The sequence below is a fragment of the Centrocercus urophasianus genome, unplaced genomic scaffold, assembly GCF_019232065.1.
Source record: "Centrocercus urophasianus isolate 14NV4802_14NV808 unplaced genomic scaffold, USGS_Curo_1.0 seq_38, whole genome shotgun sequence".
NCBI classification, from domain to species: domain Eukaryota; kingdom Metazoa; phylum Chordata; class Aves; order Galliformes; family Phasianidae; genus Centrocercus; species Centrocercus urophasianus.
Genome location: NW_024884955.1, coordinates 2,203,283 through 2,222,778, shown reverse-complemented (window position 1 = coordinate 2,222,778; position 19,496 = coordinate 2,203,283). Strand labels below are relative to the sequence as shown.

Below are 19,496 nucleotides of genomic sequence, written 5' to 3'. Positions count from 1 at the left end.
TCTTCATAAATGTCCCTGTCACACTACCGTGTCACCGCCGTATGCGGCTTTAATTAGAGATGTCTCGTAGGTAACAAGGATGTAAAGGGAATACAAATTACTAGAGGCAACAAAAGGATTCATTAAGACTCTAGCTGTGTTCTGATTATGAATTGCAGTAAGTGGAGGCAGGAGAGTGCTGTGAAAACTGAAAGGAAAATTAAAATTAAGCAGCATTTTCTGAGGTTCTGCTCCTCCTGTTACATGTTCATTTTTTAAGTGATCTCTTTCAAATGTTGTTTCCAGGGTAAAGGACTACCAGGACCTCCAGTAAGTAATGAGATTCTTTTTCAAAAAAAGAGGTTTGAATTACTATATAAGAGATGGATATGGAGTCCTGCAGGTTGGCAACTTTGTGGACCATTTCTGTATATCCATACCCTAATGCAGCTGATCACTGTTGTTGATTCAAGGCAGAGCAGCCTTGGCATTGCTGGAAGTGGCCATTTCTGGAGCAGCAGCTTTTGTTCAGCAGGCTCTCAGAGTGCCTCAGAGCTGAGTCAGCGTGGGGCAGATGTTGGCAATGTGTGGCAATGCTAATAGAAAACTCTATGGGAAGGTGGAGCAAGAAGAAAGAAGTGCACTGGCAAACCGGTTGATGGGTGCGGGGCTGGCAATTCTCTGGGTGATTAGACAAATGAATACAGCCAGACTGTTTGCCCCTGGGCTTTGGCAGCTACCCAAGGTCACCAAGGTGTAAGACTTTTTATTCTGTTCAACAGGGGCCTCCAGGACCCAGTGGACTTCCAGGTGGAAATGGATTTCGGGGTCCTCCTGTGAGTTTTTCCCACTTGTCAAACATGCCACAACTACAGAAGAGTGAAGTTCATTTCTGTTTTCTTACTCTGTTCTGGAAGCATGATGCACGAGGCACTGCAAGCTCTACAAATGCACATGGGCAATGCTATCCCTTGTATCAGCTTGTGTAGGGTCAGCCTTGTCAACAGTGCAGTGCTTTGGTGTGCAGCTGCTTGCAGACAGATCTTTTACCAACAGTGAGTAACAGCAAAAGAGCAGTCAGTGCCACGAGAAGAGAGATCTGCCCCATTGGCATGTGCTTCCAGCACCCTCAATAAGAAGCTGTTGAGCAGAAAGAGTCTAATTGGAGGGAGCCCATTCTGTAGAAGCATACCATCATTTTTGGATGCCCATGGCTCCACTGGACAGGAGAGGTACAGAGCCAGTAGAAGCAGGGGTGTAGATACAGAATATATTCTTCCATCCTACTCCCAGTACTTGCACACGCATCTGTTATTCTCTTCATAGCACCAGAATCCTCTGCAGACAGAAAGGTGCCATTTAGGCTTATTTGAGATACCTTGCCTCACATTTACAAATCTGCAGTGGCATTGGGTAGCTGTCCTTTCTCTCTCTTCATGTTTTTGTCTAAATTGTTAAGAAGATAAATTCTTGATATTTTTTCTCTTTTTAGGGGCCTTCTGGTCTGCCAGGATTCCCAGGGCCTCCTGGGCCACCCGGACCTCCCGTAAGTTGAGAGTTGTGAATGAATGTGAGAAACTTCCCATGGGGAGTCTACAATTTTCATCTTGCTGCCAGAACGTGTGTGTTTTATTTGCTGCAATTACCACGAGCACTCCCTCTCTGGGCTGAGTTTCAGCAACCTGTAAACACTGCGCCCCAGGGAGAGCAGTGACTTCACTAGCTGCTCTTCAGTGTGTGGATCATTTCCTGTTTGTTTATTATTTGTTTTGTTTGCTGCTTGCACGTCTCTTGAAGATAAAATGTGTGCCTGTCTGGGAGCCCCTGCCACAAGCAGATTCCCACAGGAGCCCAGATTGTTGGAGTGTGTTCTTGTTGTGCCAGCGAGGGGTCTTGAAACCAGCAAGACTTAGCTTGGCTGAGTTTCTTTGGAAGGTCAGATTGGCCCCAGATTGGCCTTCCCCCAGTCCCTAAAGAGGGCCAGGTACAGCTGCTCTCCTGAAACTGCTGCCCTCATGGCCCAAGGCTCGAGGACCTCTCCAGATTAATCTGTGCGTCTCCAGTTCGAGTCTGCCATGTCCATTTTGAGGACATGCAGCTCATAACTAACACTCTAGGTTCAGGGGCTGTTTCACACTATGTGGCCAGGTATCTGCCCTGTGCTAATTTGGCCAAGCTGGGTTTGTAAGGTGCGTTGTCTGGAGATGATGTTTCTTCATTTGTTTACCTAGATATGCTTAAAGCCTACTTTTTTTGAATTTCAGGGTCTTGCAGGCATCATTCCCGAAGGCGGTGGGGACCTTCAGGTAGGTTTGTCTTGATGTAGCATGAGAATATTTTTGCTGGCATACTTGGAGGAAGGTCAACGTGTGCCATTCAGACCTGCAGACATAGGTCTAGCATGCTGCCATATTGCAGGAAGCGTAAGTGTTGACTGAGGAGGCGTTTGTAAGACTGCAGTGTTCTTGCAAGGAGGTAGATAGATCAGCGCTGATTTTTTCACACGATCTTTGCTTTCCAGTTTGCTTTCCAAATGCAGGTTTTGCATACATCCTTCCTCTACAAAACAACTTTAGCATTTGGCAAGTGGGAACAGATTTTCATGCATCTGTTTCCAATCCTGCTTTGCAAGAGAAAAGGTTGTGCGCGTTGCACTGTTTATTTCTACGGATGATGGCATGGAGCTCCTTTGGGCATATGCTTTGTTTAGATTTTCTTTCTTTATGAGAACGCCTTGATTCCTTTCTTTCAATGAAGGGAGTGTTAAGCCCACGAGTGATGGAAGTGACATTTCCAGATTTCACAGCTGCTGTTGTGACAACATCTCTGGTTTCTTAATTGGCGTGCCCCAAAAAACTCAGAGTCAGTTTAGACTACCTTATGGCAATTTGCATGGAAGTTAATAGGAAAGGATATTATTTCTGCCATTTTAATTTAAGTTACACTGTGGAATATACCCGAAAACTAAATTCTCGTCACGTAGATGTAGCCTGAAGTTTTATTAAAAGAAAAAATAAATAAAATAAAAGCTGCGGAAGAAAATACTGTTCATAACAATACAGTTCTTAGAGAAAGGCTTTTGGAACCCCCGTTAAATTTTTATCTATGCTCTGATTCATTCCCACTCAAGCTAGAGTCCCCACCAGAGGCTCAGACAGACCTAGACACCCGCAGGCACCAGCTTGTTGGTATTGGGGTTAATTTGCTATTCATCCCCTTCTGATAAGCCTTAAGGCTTGCCCTTGTTTCAGTCAGGTGAGGTGCCTCATGGAAATCAATAGGGGTCAATGCATGCATAGAAATGTTCCTAATAATTTCTAAGGTATCTGTGCTGCTTTGCTGAGGACCTGTGGTTCTCCATTATTTCTGGATAGCTGTCAGCCCTCAGAATTCCTCATGCAAGCTGCTCTGAGTGAAACTGACCAAGCAGAAATCATTATTTTGTGGGTTGCTATTGGCCTGAGAACCTGTTTTAGGACCCCTTTCCCGTAGGGAAATGCCACTGAACATGTTATGGTATGAGAGAGTTAGTGGATTTAGAGCCACACCTGCTTCCAGACATGGCCCTTTCCTTTACTAATGAAACCCACTTCCATGGATGCACTGTGTGCATTCACTAACCCAGTGTGCTCCTGTTTCTTGCAGTGCCCAGCTCTGTGCCCACCGGGTCCTCCTGGTCCTCCAGGAATGCCAGGCTTCAAGGTAAGAAAAATGCTATCTGCAGTGACAAAGGTGTCTCCCAAAACAGATGTCACTGTGAACCCCAGGCAGCTTTCTGTTTACTTGGTTGTGGTACCTAAATTCTAGGTTGCAGCCCTCAAGAAACCACACTCAGTTGTTAAACTTCTCTTTCTGTGCCCCCTACTCCAGTGTGAATTCTGAAGAGCAGATGCACTCCAGCAAGCCCTATGATGCAGGTGCTAAAGATGACTTAAACAAAAAAGAGAGGCTAAAAATGTGGAAAATGGTTTTCAGAAACATCTCAGCCCCGTGTTCAGAAATGATGGAGCTGAGTTCTGCTGACTGACTGTAACTGAGAATTGCACCTGGACACCTGTAGCCTGTTCCCCATGCAACTCAAGTCTGGGTATTTCCTGACACAAGGTCCGTTTTGACACGGTGATGCCAAGCAGGACTGACAGGAACAGGGCAGGACTGGCTGGCTCCAGAACTGACCTGAATTTTCACAGTTACATGTATATGTATTATTTCCCTGGTTCTTTCCCCTGTGTGGATTTAGGTCGTGAAATTATCTGATAAAATTTGAGTTCTGTAACAAGACTGTACTGGAATTGGGGTAACTTGAGCTCTTATTTCTAGGGACACACTGGTCACAAAGGAGAACCTGGTGAAATAGGCAAAGAAGGAGAGAAGGTAAACTTCAATCTAAGGGGTGGGGAGGGACTTTGGCACTTAAAAACACCACAGTAAACAGTTCTATTAAGGAGACAGGGAGATGTAAGGCAATGAGCTGAACAGCAAAGGGAAGTTATGCCTGAAGTCTAATTGCTTCTGTTGCTCTGCATGTGTGTCTGTGTGCTACTACTTCAAGGAGATTCATCTTCCCAATAATCTTCTTGTTAAGATCAGCTCCATAAGTTAATGCTATTGCTTCGTATGCAGGGATGTCAGCTCAGGAAAAAGCCACGCATTGATCATTCAGGTAAACTCCTGGCTGATGGAGTGTTCTTGCACGTAGAAGAAATTGCAGGTGATGTAGAAGCAAAACCTGCAGCAGAAATGTGGGTAGAAGAGAGCTCAGGAAGGAATAGGATGGGAAGGTACTGGCTTTGGGGGGCAGGCTCACGCAGCCTCTGCTCTTCCTAATTAATTTTTCTCTTCCAGGGCAGCCCTGGCCCTCCAGGTCCTCCAGGCATCCCTGGCAGCGTTGGCCTGCAGGTAAAATCTGCTCTTCAGACTGGTTCCTTTTTGCTTTGAAACTGAATGCTGCCATTGATCATTTCACATTATACAGGCAGTTCTTGCCTCTATAAAAAAAAAATATGAGAAAATTGCTGGGGGGGAGAGGAAGGGAAGAAAAATAAAAGTAAAATCATATTAAATTGACAGAGCTTTAGTTCAGGTCTTGGTTTTGGCACCTCACCTTGGATGAAACATCCAAACAAATAGCCTCCGTCTGATAGAGCCCTGGATGCTTTGCCCCTTTCTGATGCTGAGTGCTGGGATGGCTTGACAGCCTGACAATTGGGCTTGAGAAAGCAGGCAATCTGAAAGCTTGACCACATGGAGTATCTCCACTGTGTCACTTACCCTGAGGTCATCTCTGAAGGGGGAAGGATCATTTCTGTGCAACAGGAGACTGAGTTTTCTGCCATTCCCTGGAGTTTCTTAAGGTCTTTTGTGTTGATGAACTGCCGTGCCATTCTGTTTCATCATTTTGTGTTTTAACAGCAATTGGGTTTTAACTGATTTGTTTTCTTAATTAGGGCCCAAGAGGACTAAGAGGTGTCCCTGGTCCAATGGGTCCAGCTGGTGACAGAGTAAGAAAAACTTTGATTTCTCTCCCTCCACCATTGATTTGTGCCATGTGAAGTCCTGATGGCAGGTGCCCATTTATCTTTAATGAAGACCACTGGGGAACCCATAGAGATGCAGATTGCAGCCTCTTTCCTGCACACCCACTGAACAAAACAACAGAACAAAACAAGAGCAGAATGAATCTGCATACCTGGGGGATTGGCAGGATCAGGCCTGGTGTTGATTGAAACATTCAGACAGGGACAACCTGCTGCCTTTGCAGGACTGACAGCACTAAAGAATCTTGGAAGAAAAACAAACAACTGAGAAATCTATCATGAACATTTCTCTTTCTGCTCTCTCTTTCTAAGAAAAAGAGTCAAAGAACTGCTGATGAGCAAAGATTTTCAGGATGTGGAGTCTCTTCAATGAGAATGAGGTCAATATCTCATCATGGCTTTGGGGACCCTGTGTCCCCTGACCATTTTCTTAGAGTCTGAATGGTTTTGAGTCTGATTAAAATCATGCATTGATTTAGGAACGAGAGCAAGATATCAAGGCTGTGAATGATATCAGTGTGTTGCAAACATAATGATGGGGAGATCCGGAGTAAAAACCCGCTTGTCCAGAGAAGGATCTTTTTGCAAGTCTGTATTACAAACTAGTAAGAGATATGAGGTAGCTTTTCAGGGTTTTGTGTGTTTTCTGAGACTGTGGGATGAGGTAGGGATATTGTTACTTCCCCTCTGCCAACAGCAGCATTAGAATGATGTGTTTTTCTTTGCAGGGTGACATCGGTTTCAGAGGGCCGCCTGGAATCCCAGGACCTCCGGGCAGAGCTGTATGTGCTGCTTTGTGGCCTGCCTTCCACAGCCAAAGCCTAATGTTTGTCCTTTCTGAGCAGAGCTTTCCACTGCCAACGAACAGGAAGGAGAAATACCAACTCCAGCAGATTATTCCCATCACCTTTTTCCCTCCAGTTAAAGCAGTGCCATTTCACCTGACCCAGATCTTACAATGTCTTTCCCTTTGTCGTGCCTTGTGCCTATTCTGTAGACTTGCCTGTGGATAGAGCCCTGTATACCCGCCTCAGTGTGCCCAAATGCAAGACCAGATCTTCATCTGCAGAATTATGGCCTCTGAGAGCATTTTCCATTAGTTCTTCTCCTATGCTGTTTCTGGTGAAAGAAAATGTTTCAGTAAATGAAGGGGAAGTGTCTCTGCCCTGAGGGATTGCTTGCAAAGTCCTTGCTGCAATTCACCCCTGTGTCAGGAATTACAGAGTGTAACAGAAAGTGCAGCCCAGCTCCTAGGGGAGTGTGTACACTGTACACTCACACCTCTGCTAATGCTTGCAAACAGCAGAAAAAACCCTTCATCGTTTACACTCTGGAAGCATTAGTCGTTGAGAGCGATGAGAATTCTTAATGCTTTTCCCCTTTTGTCTTAGGGAGACCAAGGAATCAAAGGACCTCAAGGATTCAGGGGGCCCAAAGGCGATACTGTAAGTGCAGTAAAACCTCCATCCCCTTCAGCGTTGGACGTGACATTCAGAGCAGTCTGTCTGACAGCTTTATTATGGCTTGTCCCCTTGGTTTGCTTTTTTTTTTCGCTGTCCGTTTCTAAAACACAGTGGAATTTGAGAGCCTGTTTGTGACTGGCTGAGGAGCTGTTGCAGGGAGATGGTGTGGTACAGGGGGTAACTGGCCATCCTGCCTTGGAGGAGGTTTTGCTCTCAGTGCTGTTTTCTGATGTTTTATCTAATTATGTCTACAAAAAGGGGATAATTGTTCTTATGCATTCTTCTAAAGTACTGCAGGCACTGTGAATAGCAATTAATGGTAGGGATCTGATCTCGTATCTCCATCACTTGAAACAACCAGGAATTGTCTCAGGCACTGCAGCCAGCCCTGGCTCACATTTCTGGTGCTTGCTGAAGGCAACATCACAACTATATGAACAAGACAAGAGTTGGTGCAAACTGAATGAAATATCCCCACAGAGTCTGAATATTGTCGTGGTTTACTGATTGTTCATAAATCAGTATAACACAGGATTTATAAGGGTGGATATAAGGATTTTATAAGGGTGGATAACACAGGATTTATTGTTGATTTCTAGGGTAGACCCGGACCAAAAGGAAACCCAGGGGCTCGTGGGCTCATAGGAGAACCTGTAAGTCAATTAAGGAGGATGTAAGTCTTTCTGTCTTGCAGATGACAAGATAAAACATAATAGGAGAAATCTTGCATCCTAAATGCTTTGTTATCAAGCCTCTGTTCTGTGAATCTGCATAACCTTCAGTGTAGTCCTGGTTATACCAGACTCTCGTTGCGTTGCTCTTAATGATAAATCTCCTGGTTTCCTACTATAACTGGAGATCCCACTGCCCAAAGGTTCTTTGTTGTAAATGTGTTTTGTGACCCCGATGTCTGCCTTGTAACCTTAAGCTGCACTGTATGTGATTGTAGGGCATACCTGGCAAGGATGGACGGGACGGGGCTCCTGGACTCGATGGTGAGAAGGTTTGTAAAGTCCTACTTACACACTGTGCAGGAAAGACTTCTGTTGCTGCCCCGTGGGTGTTGCAAAGCTTCTGATTCTTGTCAAGGAAAAAATGCTACTGGAAAGCTTTTGCTTTTAGTTTTCTGACAATGTGACTAGTGAAGAAGAGGGAAATTACTTATATTAATTAATCCCAAGGAAATTCCCTAAGGAAGGAAGATGCACAGTAAGGGCCTTGCATGTATGATCTGAACTGTGTCCCTGTGCTCTCTGGTTCCTACTGGCTGACTTTAGGCCTTCAGAGATGCACTTTTAAGAGCTGCTGAGGGAGACATATGTTTATTTTAATTGCCTACAGACAAAGTGCTATCAGGTACTCGTTGCCTGATTTTCAAATAGTGATCCCACAGCAACAATGTGCACCACGTGCTGCCAAGGAAGGAAAATTATTGGATTATGAAGGCTGGGAGCTGCAAGGGAACTTGGGAAGCATCCAGCAGCCCTTGTGTCCAGTGGGTACCCACCTCCTATGAGCACAAGGGCTCTTGGTCCTGCACATGTGGGGAGGGAGAAGATTGCAAATGCCTGTTAGGGAATGCATCTCCTCCTTGTGTCAGTTCATTTTCCAGTAGCAGAAGCTCTCTGCTAACCTCTCGATATCCACAGGGTGATGCAGCTCGTATGGGGGTTCCTGGAGAGAAAGGGCCAAACGGACTTCCTGTGAGTATGGCAGCATTGGCTGCTGGCCTCCGAGGCATTAAGGCAGCGTGGCTGGGAGAGGGGAGCTTCATGTTGTGCACTGTCTCACAAAGGGACCCACTTAATGCAAGAGGAAGTGTGATTTCCCCAACATACAGACAGGGAGCGATGTACAAAACGGGATGGGAAGCGTCTGGACTAGCACCAAATAGTAGTGCAGTAAAGCCCTGGCTTCTGGCCATCTGGCCTAATTTAAAATCTAAATCAGAGAGGGATTTTCTCTTTTCCATCCTAGTGATGAGCATCCCTTATGCAGGGAAGTAAAATTTGGGACACAGTTAACCATGATTCAGAAGTGTGCTGATCCCTGCCCTGTCGGTATGCATTGGCAAAGTGTTTCATGTCTCCAGTCTTCCAACCATTTACATAGAGATAAAGCATTTCTTTCTTCCTGTCTTACAAAATATTTTCAACACCCCAGGAGGGAGGTTTCCACCGTGCAAAATGTTGCTGCTGTTGCGTTATTGGTGTATTTCTCTTCTTTGCTCTAATTGTTAAGGAGTAGTGTGTGTAGAGCAGCTATTACAGTGGAGGAGAGGAAGATGGAAGGCATCATTTGCATGGTGAAAACTGCAGAAATGTAAATTCCTCCATTGCTTCAAGCAAACCACGCTTCATGTGTGACAAATCAGACTAGAATAAATACACTTAAGAGCTTGACTGCTTCTGACACATCTTTTTTTTTTTGCTTTTTTTCTTTCCTTTCTGTCTTTTCCAGGGACTGCCTGGAAGAGCAGGGATTAAAGGCTCTAAAGGTGAACCAGTAAGTGAATCAGTCTCTCTAAAGATGGGCTCTGGTGGGGAAGCCATTAACCTGCACAGCAAAAAGGTTTGGTGCCTATAGGTGTGCCCTGGGGGAGGGCTGACCCTCAGTGAGGGTGTCTGTGTTCCTGAGGAGGTAAAGCAACAGAGGTGACCCTGCTTTTGCTGAGACAGCTGTTGTATCTGGCTCACTGAATATGTACTAGATGCATAGGAGTCTCACCAGTCATTCACTGAAGCTCAGAAGAGAAGTGTGCCCCTTTTTGTCAAGGTCCTGAAAGCAAGGTTCATCTTGACAAGGACTGAGCATTTCCTAGCATTATTATCTCATCTTTCTTTCTGGAGACTTTCCCCCACTTTCCCTCAGGGGAAAAGCTTCCATGGAGCATTAGAGTAACACCTATATTACTCTAGTTATGTCCCAGCACAGGGTGTATTGGTCCCCCATTCTTTAAATGTCCTTTGGATTTCTCTTCTTTGTCTTGAAACTGTAAAAGCTTAAAGCTGTCCCCTTATTTTCTGACTCTGTTTTCCAGCTTGTTTCTCTAGATAGGACAGAGATGGCTCTCTGAAACTGGTCCTTAATGGAGTGTTGCTTTTTCCTCTGCAGGGCAGTCCTGGAGAGATGGGAGAGGCAGGTCCCTCTGGAGAGCCAGGTATCCCCGTACGTATCCCCATCGTTTACATTTATTGTAAGCTTTGCTGAGTGTGCTTTAAACCAAACTGTGAAGCTGGAGTTGATGTGCTGCTTACCTCCACAAGGAATGCTCTCAGTAACAAGACAGACAGACAGAGTGGTCCAGTAGATTGCAGTAACCTGGGATCCTCTGTAAAGAGGCTTTACAGTGAGCTGGGGAGGGTGGGTTTGCTGCTCCTGAGTGTGCCAGGGATGACTTTGGTGTTGTTTCAGGGCGACGTTGGTATTCCTGGTGATAGAGGTCTGCCGGGACCCAGAGGAGCAACTGTAAGTATAGTGCTGCTTGTGAACCAGGTACCAAAGGTAACCTCAGGACATGCAATTAGGCTCTGCCTAAAATAAATGGCCATGTTCTCTAATTGTTTTGCCCTCAGGCAGTTTCAGTTAAGCTATTTCAATGCATGCTACCACCAGCAATGTTGTCCGTCCCAGTAGAGAAGCACCGCAAAACCTGAGCTATCCAAGCAGCAGCACTGCAGAGCCTGTGCACTGCAGTCCTGAGTGACAGGAGCTTAACATGTGCTACAAAGCTGGTAGGCCTGCTGGGAATCTTGTGCCAGAAAGGCACAGCGCTGCAATGCTTGAAAAGACCCCAACACTCACAACATATGGTGCAGAGCCAAAGCATTTCTCAGGTGGGAATCTGTTCTCACATTTCTTTGCCCATGCCTGGTACTGCAGCAGTCTTATCTTGCTGTGGGTGTGAAACAAACCCAGGTACTGCTCTGTCAGTTTTCATTTCTGCTTTCTGTACTGACAGCTTTGTGAAACTTTGGGCTGAAGAGCTGAGGTCTCAGTGGTGCATGAGAAACCATTTACTGTCTTATTCCCCACCTGGTGCTACCATTGTAGTTGAACTTGACCTTCCAGTGGTTCTTATGGACTTTTTTGTTTCCTTTTTACCCATTAATCTCATTTTGAAATCCAGAAGCCTGCAGCAAGTCTGACATGATTTCTGGTATGTGCCACTTGGAAGAAATTGAGCAGGATAATGATTTACTGTTTGCATGCAGTTGCTCTTTAGATGCCCAAGGAGAGGGAAAGCAGCCTTAGAAATAAACTCTATTCATAATATTTGCTTTTACGTCTGCAATTTTTCATCAAAATTGCCAGTACCACAAAAGGTATCGTGTTGTTATAGCTGAAGATCAAGTGCAATTCAGCTAATTACATTGCTGCAGGCTTACAACAGGGATGCCATAGAAGCTGAACCCGTGCTTACTTTTAATATTGGTTTCTAATTTCTGACTTGTGTTATTAGAGTTCTAACTTACCCAAAATGTCCTTAAACCTGGGCTATTGTGGGAGAGTGAACAGATCGTGTACTTTCATCTTTTGCTGTCACCAATCTCTACCATTCATGAGTATGAAGAGGAGGCTGAGGGGAGACCTCATTGCTCTCTATAACTTCCTGAAGGGAGGTTGTGGTGAGCTGGGGGTCGGCCTCTTCTCTCATGTCATTAGTGATAGGACCAGAGGGAATGGCTTCAAGCTACGGCAGGGGAGATTCAGGCTGGACATGAGGAAGTATTACTTTTCAGAAAGGGTGGTCAGGCACTGGAATGGATGCCCAGGGAGGTGGTGGAGTCACCGAGCCTGGGGGTGTTCAAGGAAAGGCTGGATGTTGTGTTGAGGGACATGGTTTAGTGGGAGCTACTGGGAATAGGTGAACGGTTGGACTGGATGATCTTGAAGGTCTTTTCCAACCTTGGTGATTCTATGATTCTATGATTCTAAGCATTTTTATTAATAGTAACAGTATATTAACAAGTGTCAGCATAAACACAAACAAGCACCACTGTGATGGCTGTTCAGCATCACTGCCTCTGGGGAAAGTGTTCTGCAGCATGAAACTGCATGTTTTCTCTGTTAGATGGAGTCATTTAATGACACAGGTGAGTTACCTGAGCCTGAATCATCTCCTTACGTTTTCAGGGCCCCGTTGGTCTCCCAGGCCCCATTGGAGCCCCCGGTGTCCGAGGCTTCCAGGTCAGTGTGCAGACAAGAGTCACTTCACACACATCACGTTCTGGTCAGCTGCTGTGTTCTGCATTGTGCTCACCGTTGTGTGATGGCAGCAAATGAGGGGAAGCAATGTCTTTCCACTTGCCAGGATTGGATTAACACTGTCATTAACACACTACAATAGAAAGAATGTCAGGGTGGACAAGCTGCCAGCTGGAACTGATGTTTAGTATTTATATCAGAAGGGTTTGAGCTTGACCCCTTGCTTCCTTCTTCACCTGGACACCTGGTGTCAACAGTGAGCTCCTTTTCCCTTTTGTAGTATGGAGGACTCTCTTCTTCCTTCCTCTCCTCTCCCTTCTTGGTTTACAATCACTCTCTATCCCCAGAGAACTGGCTGAGGCGCTGTGTGCTGCCAGATCCTGGCTGTAGTTTTATTAAGAAGAAGCTGGAGTGCCTTGTCAGTGTGCTTGACCAGAAATGAGAGCAGGCTGTACTGGCTGAGCACTCAGTAAAAGCAATGCCAACAGCAAGCAAATGGTCCCTGGGGAACAAAGGAGAGAGGAAATCCAAGGCAATGCTTTCAAACGTGAGGAGCTGTGGGGATGTCGTGCAGGGTTTCTTGTTCCTCTAGGTTGTAGCTCTCTTTTATTGCTGTTTTCCTAACAGGGTCCTAAAGGTGCCAGTGGAGAACCTGGCCTTCCTGGTCCAACTGGAATTCGTGGAGAGTCTGGTGACAGGGTAAGGAGGAGATGATGTTTGTAACTCCTTCCTGTTTGGGAGATGTGAAATCAGAGCTTAGCAGGTCCCTGACACAGAACAGCTGATGTCATCACACCGAGTGGATGCAGACTCAGCTGCAGGCTGGCACATGGGGTCCCCCCCTCTACCTCCCTGTCCTGTTGCTGCTGCATGCCTGAGCTGGGCCCCAAGCAGGCAGAGGATTCGTGCATCTGCCTCTTTTCTGTCTCAGCTCCTATTCCTGCCTATTTCCCTTCCAGTACAAGAGCTCCTGCTATTTCCAGGCAGGATGGGGATCCATCTAAGCCAGAATAGACAACTGTTGTCTCCTGCTTTGCATGCACTCCTCCTCCTCCCCACACCTCAACCCCCAACAGCACAGGAGATTCACGCTGTCATTCAGATGCCTTGATTAGGGTTTCAGGATATTTTATTTTTAATTACAGTTTGCTCTGTGGTTTCTTTCTGAACAGCACCGCAGGGCCCCGCATTTCAGAACAAATCTGACTTTTTTCTGTAAATGAATTCCTTCTCATTTAAAAGAAGGCAGCAGGGCAAAGCGAATGGCATTTGCTCAGGGCCTGCAGGAGAGCAGCAGCCGTGTGTTGGGTAGCTGCCCTGACTCCAGCTTTAAGGTGAACTTTCTGTGTCAGCGATGGATTTTACAAAGGCCCCTCTTGTGTGGGTTTAAAGAAGGCTCTCAGTGCAGCCTGAGGTGTGAGACAGGAGCAGCATTGTGACCCTGCCCGCGTCCAGGGCTTTGCTGCCATGAGAAATGCATGTTCCAGAGGGGAAAGAGGCCCTGCACAGAGCAGTGTTATCTGGAGAGCTGCTCAGGGGAAAAAAGTATTTGCTTAAGAAAAAAAAAAAAAGATTTTATTTCTGGCTCTGAAGTTAAGTGTGATTGCTCTGAGATGTAATTGTTGATTATTTCTTAAACCCTGCAGCTCATTAACAGTTTTCTCCAGGAGAATGTGCTGTGTCAGGTCTGGGTAACCCAGGAGCTTCTCTCCTCTGTGTGCACAGCTGGCCCCTGCAGTGACTTTCCAGGGTGCCTCTGCTGTTGGTGACAGCCCTGTGTGCGAGAACTTGAGGAGTTAGTGCAGCTTACCTTGCCTGTGCCTGCAGTCTGAGGCAGCAATAGGCAAGTATTCCTTCACAGGGTTTAGGTCAAAATCAGATTCCTGGAGATCCTGTATGCAGTATCTCCCATTGAGGAATGTTGGCTGTGTTTGGTGGATAGAGGCACCCACATGAGGACGGCACTGGGTGTGGAACTGGCCGTCCCCAGAGCCACGAACGTCACTTCTTCCTGCTGCTGGGAATTATGGCTGCAGGAAATTCCACAGTTTTGAATCAGTCTTTTCTATTTAAGCTTTTTTCTAAGGGAGAGTTCCTCTCAGGGCCCCCTTTGGTGGCTAAGATGTGTTACATTGCCATGAACTTCCATGGAGCCTCAGGACTCCGGAAAGTTGGAGGCATTGATCATGGTGGTGATGTTCAGGAAAGAATATAAGGCACATGAAACAGGAGTTACAGCTATAGCTATTTCTGCATTTCCACGTGCTGTTGTCTGTTTTGCCAAGAATTATTTCTTCCTTAGTAGAAATCCTCCCCCTTCTTTTTTAAATGTGTTCAGTGCTTGACTTGAGCAGAATGACGTGCCCTTATTCTGTGTCTGTCCACCTCTCAGGTTCCTCCTGCTGGGCCATCTGCAGGTCTGCTTATTAAAGAATGATCAGATTGCAGGTGCCAGGTTGATGAATGTGCAGTAGAAACCTCATCTGAAGGGCGAAATGGCTCATCACCAGGATGTATTTTATTCCTGTGGCTGTGTCATTCTGTAAACCTGCATGTGGAGGAGCACCTGACTCTAAATCTCCAAGAGAACTGATGCTCCAAAGCCTTGAAATGCCTCCTGTTGCTCTTAGGGTATAAAATGCGTGGGTTGAGGCCTGAGCTGCTGGCTGCAGAGTGTGCTGCAAGAGCAGCAGGATGCTTTAATTCTCTTCTTATGTCTGAGAAATGTGAATGAGCATTGATCCCTCCTACCTGGCAGTTAGGCTGACTCATTGCTGTGGGAGTGCATGTGTGACACACCAGGAATTCACAAGGAAAGAACAGTTGGAACTCATAGCCTTCTTTTACTTATTCTCAGGGTCCTACTGGTGTTATTGGTGCCAAAGGTAACCAGGTAAGTGACACTGTTATTTCTGTGATGAGTTTCCTGCAGACGAGGCATTTAAACTGTGCCAAAGGTGCACAGACTGCTTTTCCTTCCCCGGGATGTGAGTAGTCTGCAGCAGGCACTGACAAAACACTTTCTGATCTCTTTTTTTTTTTGAGTGTGTGTGTGATGATGAGAGAGATGTAATCTGTTCTGATGGAAACTTATGAAAACGCCGTGATTGGAAATGCTGGGTTCTTGCTGTTCATTTTGCACCCACGAGGCGTGCTGCATGTGAGCTTCTTGCACACCAGCGTTTCACTGGGGCGGTCCCTGAGATAAATGAAGAAGATTCGTTGTAGCCCCAGGGCTTGGCAGCCTCGTAGCCTCGTTTATTTCATCTTTTACTCCCTGCTGTTTACTTTCATAGCTGGACTTAGTGCTGAGCTTTTTGGGATAAATTTCATTGAATATGTAAATTAGGTCGGTGCTTGACTTTGTTCTTGCAGAAAATAAGTGATGTTCCAGCAGGTACTGCTTGTTCTGTTTCCCAGTTTGTGTCTGTGTGGTCTCCGTTGTGTTGCTAAGCGAAAAGCCAACCTGTCCTCTGTTTGTCTTGAATTAACTTTCTCCCTCCAGCCATACAGTCACCATAACGTTGTTCATTATCTGCTCTAATTGCCGTGCAATGAGCAAGCTTTGCTGCACAGCACATGGAGTGGTTCCAGAGCAGCAATGCACCATGGTTTGTGTTGCTTCCAGTGCATTCCATCAAGCATCACCTGTGGCAAGGGGCATCTCTTTGTCCTCTCTGCAGGGCAGCTCCTGGGCAGTGCTTCCTCTTGGGGGCCGTGGATAATAAGCTACTAAGTGCCCCCGTCTCCCTTAGGAGCTGAGGTTGTAGAGTGAACCTTCTTGCCAGTAACCTGAGTGTATTGTTAGGTGCTGTGTTAATTCTGTCATGTGCTTTCAGGGCATTGCTGGAGCAGACGGTCTCCCGGGTGACAAAGGAGAACTGGTAAGTGTCCTCAAGTTCAGTAGAATTGAATTTGAAGTAATAGAGCAATGTACAGAACTATGAATTAAGAACTAATACAATCAGTGTGTTAACCGTGCAAGTGCTCCAGCTGCCATCACTGTACCACTGGCTGCAAAAAGGAGACTGCAAGCCAAGCTTTCCAGCCACAGCCTTCTGGCCACAGCACTGGCCCTGCCTTCACACAGCAGTGGCACATCAGCACTTGTAGTCATTTTGAGGGGCAGGTGGACATTTTTCTGTCCTTCTGTCAATTTCCAGAACTCTCCAGGCTGCCTGGGTTTGTGTTCAGCACTGGTGATCTGGTCTGGTGAGGCTGGATCTGGTCTGCAACGTCCTGTTATCGTTCCTGGCCCCTTCACTGGAGTGGCCCAGTGCATGCCATGTGCATGTCAACACTGCTTCCTAGGCCTTGCAGAGTGGGAAAAAGGATTTTCAATGGGCGTTTTCCATAAGATCTTTCTTTCATGTTTCCATTTTCTTTCTAACAGGGTCCCTTTGGTCCTCCTGGCCAAAAAGGAGAGGTATGTGTCAGGCACTGCGGACTCTGACCTGTAACATTTGGCTATAAATGTGTTTACTGTATCTTTCAGTGATGCATCTCCTTAAAATCTAAGTGCTGCATTATTTTTCTTTATTATAGCCAGGAAAAAGAGGAGAACTGGGTCCAAAAGGTGCTCAAGGCCCCAATGGGACAGCTGGAGCTCCAGGGATCCCAGGACACCCAGGGCCCATGGGCCATCAGGGGGAGCAGGGCGTTCCTGGCATCACAGGCAAACCAGGGCCTCCTGTAAGTATTGCCTGCTTCTGTGGTACATTTGTTCACTGCAAATAATGGAAGGATTGCAGGTTTTGGATGCATGTTCAGAAAAGAAGGTGGCATCCTGCATTTGAACAGTCGAAAGTAACTGTTCAGGCAAGCTAGCAGTCTTGCATCAGGAGTTCTACAGTGGAAAAAGATCAGTGGTTTGCAGGCTTCAGAATTGCAATCCCCCCAGATGTTTACCTTGGCGAATGAATCTCATTGACATGCAGATTATCTGTCCAGTGGAATGGGCTGTAAGTTGCTGTTGTCTTTACAAAAGTGAGTTAGAAACGGGTCATTTAAAAATACAGCTCCTATTTGGGGCTCTGTCTTGGTCCAGGCTCACATTCTGGCATTAGGTGAGGCCCAGATTCAATAGCTGCCCTGAAATGCTGGTGTTAATCTCTGCCATTTATATTGTGACACAGCTTCTGAATTGAAGCTGTCATCTTCTGAAGAGGGGCAAAAAAATCTCATTTTCATGCAGGATCCTGTGCTGCTTACTGAGCTGCTGGAGTCATGACGTAGCTGTCAGTGATTATTATCAATAATGTGATTTGTATAAAGCAGGAATTCTCTGTTAATTGCAGGGCAAAGAGGCCAGTGAACAGCATATAAGAGAACTCTGTGGGGAAATGATAAACGGTGAGTTTTGCTGGGAGAAAGCAAACTTCAATTACTGTATTTGGCTGAAGATGAGATCTTGAAGGTGGGATGTCTATTGAGATTTGTTCTTTTTCATCTTAAGTAGGAAAAATACAGTAGCTGTTAATGGAAAGAAACACTTCAGAAAATTCTTGTTTGGGATGTCTTTTATTTTCTTATAGTTAGTTTTTTTGCATGATTCTCTGGGGCAACATACAAAACGTGCTGGCAGAAGCTCTGACATCCCCTCACCTGTGTCATTCAGAACCTCAGCTCCTAGCTCTCCTCTCCCCACCATGGCACATCCCAGGCCTCAAGGCAGGACTCCAAACAGGTGCCAGCTCCCAACAAGTGTTTTTCTTTCCCTGATGTTACTGCTTTGCCTTTAGAGGTTATGTTCAGCACTGCTTGTTTCGGAGCACTTGGTTTTTAATTAAGTATTGTTCTCCAGGATCCTTGCCGTGTTTCAAAGCGGTTTAGGAAACAGAAAATGGCATAAGGTGCCAGCAGGTTTCTGACCAGATGGCAAAGAGTGAAGGTGTTAGACGTGCAGTTTTTACTGTAGGTGCTGTCATTCTGTTTTTCAGATCAAATTGCACAGTTAGCTGCTAATCTGAGGAAGCCTTTAGCTCCTGGGATGACGGGGCGCCCTGGCCCTGCTGGTCCACCAGGTCCTCCAGGAGCTAGAGGAAGCGTTGGCCATCCTGGTGCTCGTGGTCCCCCTGGGTACAGAGGGCCAACAGGAGAGCTTGGTGACCCTGGTCCCAGAGGTAAGACTGAGCCAAGCAGTTTCTGTCTTATGGCCATTGAAATCAATGACCAGCTTGTACTGATTTCAGCAGAACGGATCAGTCTTTGGACAGAGTTCTAGAGGAGGGTTTTGCTTGCATCTTTTAAGATCTTAGCACTGACCTGAGGCTTTTTGATTTTACAACTCAGTGCTGAAATTGTTTATTTGTGATTCGAGGTGACACTGGTGAAAGGGGAGATAAAGGACCGGCTGGCCAAGGAATTGATGGGCCTGATGGTGATCAGGGACCTCAAGGTAAGCCTGTGCAAATAACGTCAGGAGTCATAACTAAAGTAAAAGCTAAGGACAGCTCTGCCTATTTGATCAGAGGATTCAGAATTTCTTTTCTGCAAATTAATAAGCATCTGTTAGGAAGTCTGAAAGAATATCTTGCTTACCTATTACAGCAGCTTTTCTACTTGTGATTACATCTTCACAATGAATAAGTTACAGGCACTAAAACCAGGCTCTGCATTCACATACTTCCATAAAAACAGACTATTTACATGCCATTGTCTCTCACATTCTTCCATAATATAATTCCATCAATAGATAAATAGCATCTTTTTATATGCTTTAGAAAATATTTTTCATATATTAAGTATTGAGGGTATTTCTCTTATTTATGAGGTTGAGTGATATCCACAGTAGACGAATTTTAACTGAACTAAAAAGGATCAGGTCTCATTTCTGTATCATAATTCAGTCAGAATGCAGGTTTAGAGGTAGAGTTGTCCCTCAGGGAGACAGAAGCTCATTTTGCAGTGCTTCTAAAAGCTTGTTATTATGGGAATTAGAGTTTTATGAATTATCTTTGGCACGTGAAAGAAAAAGAATAAAAGAAAGAGCAGCCCAAGGCTGCCCAAAACCAAAACTGTTTCTGCCAATAAACAAAAGGTGTGTTTCACTATGAGGAAAATTTTGAAATCAGACACATTATAAAGGAAGCTCCTTATCTTTAAGGTCAGCGAGGTGTTCTGTATTGTCACTCTCCTTCCCCTATTCAGAGTCTTAATGATGACTTTGGGACACACAACGAGTTGAAGCAGCTGAGTGCCACTGCCTCCCACTCAGGAGGGACCTGGGCTCACACAGAATCCCTCCAGCAAACGAATCAGGGACCCTACAGAAAAACCTGGTCACAAATTCATTATTGTCCCTCGTGGT

The 19,496-nt window shown here is 45.7% G+C and overlaps 1 protein-coding gene across 2 annotated transcripts in view; it reads left to right on the top strand.

Moving 5' to 3' along the window:
• Positions 1-19,496, top strand: part of COL9A3 (collagen type IX alpha 3 chain) — a 33,106-nt gene that overhangs the window by 11,921 nt on the left and 1,689 nt on the right. For both annotated transcript variants that reach the window (XM_042832428.1, XM_042832429.1), the window contains 25 exons: positions 286-309; positions 762-815; positions 1,472-1,525; positions 2,244-2,285; positions 3,625-3,681; positions 4,300-4,353; positions 4,825-4,878; positions 5,427-5,480; positions 6,245-6,298; positions 6,908-6,961; positions 7,579-7,632; positions 7,929-7,982; positions 8,629-8,682; positions 9,440-9,484; positions 10,094-10,147; positions 10,394-10,447; positions 12,116-12,169; positions 12,815-12,886; positions 15,045-15,080; positions 16,027-16,071; positions 16,581-16,613; positions 16,733-16,879; positions 17,485-17,539; positions 18,127-18,309; positions 18,507-18,584. In XM_042832428.1, the coding sequence (XP_042688362.1) occupies positions 286-309; positions 762-815; positions 1,472-1,525; positions 2,244-2,285; positions 3,625-3,681; positions 4,300-4,353; positions 4,825-4,878; positions 5,427-5,480; positions 6,245-6,298; positions 6,908-6,961; positions 7,579-7,632; positions 7,929-7,982; positions 8,629-8,682; positions 9,440-9,484; positions 10,094-10,147; positions 10,394-10,447; positions 12,116-12,169; positions 12,815-12,886; positions 15,045-15,080; positions 16,027-16,071; positions 16,581-16,613; positions 16,733-16,879; positions 17,485-17,539; positions 18,127-18,309; positions 18,507-18,584 (1,519 nt within the window). The remainder of the gene's footprint in view (positions 1-285; positions 310-761; positions 816-1,471; positions 1,526-2,243; positions 2,286-3,624; positions 3,682-4,299; positions 4,354-4,824; positions 4,879-5,426; positions 5,481-6,244; positions 6,299-6,907; positions 6,962-7,578; positions 7,633-7,928; positions 7,983-8,628; positions 8,683-9,439; positions 9,485-10,093; positions 10,148-10,393; positions 10,448-12,115; positions 12,170-12,814; positions 12,887-15,044; positions 15,081-16,026; positions 16,072-16,580; positions 16,614-16,732; positions 16,880-17,484; positions 17,540-18,126; positions 18,310-18,506; positions 18,585-19,496) is intronic.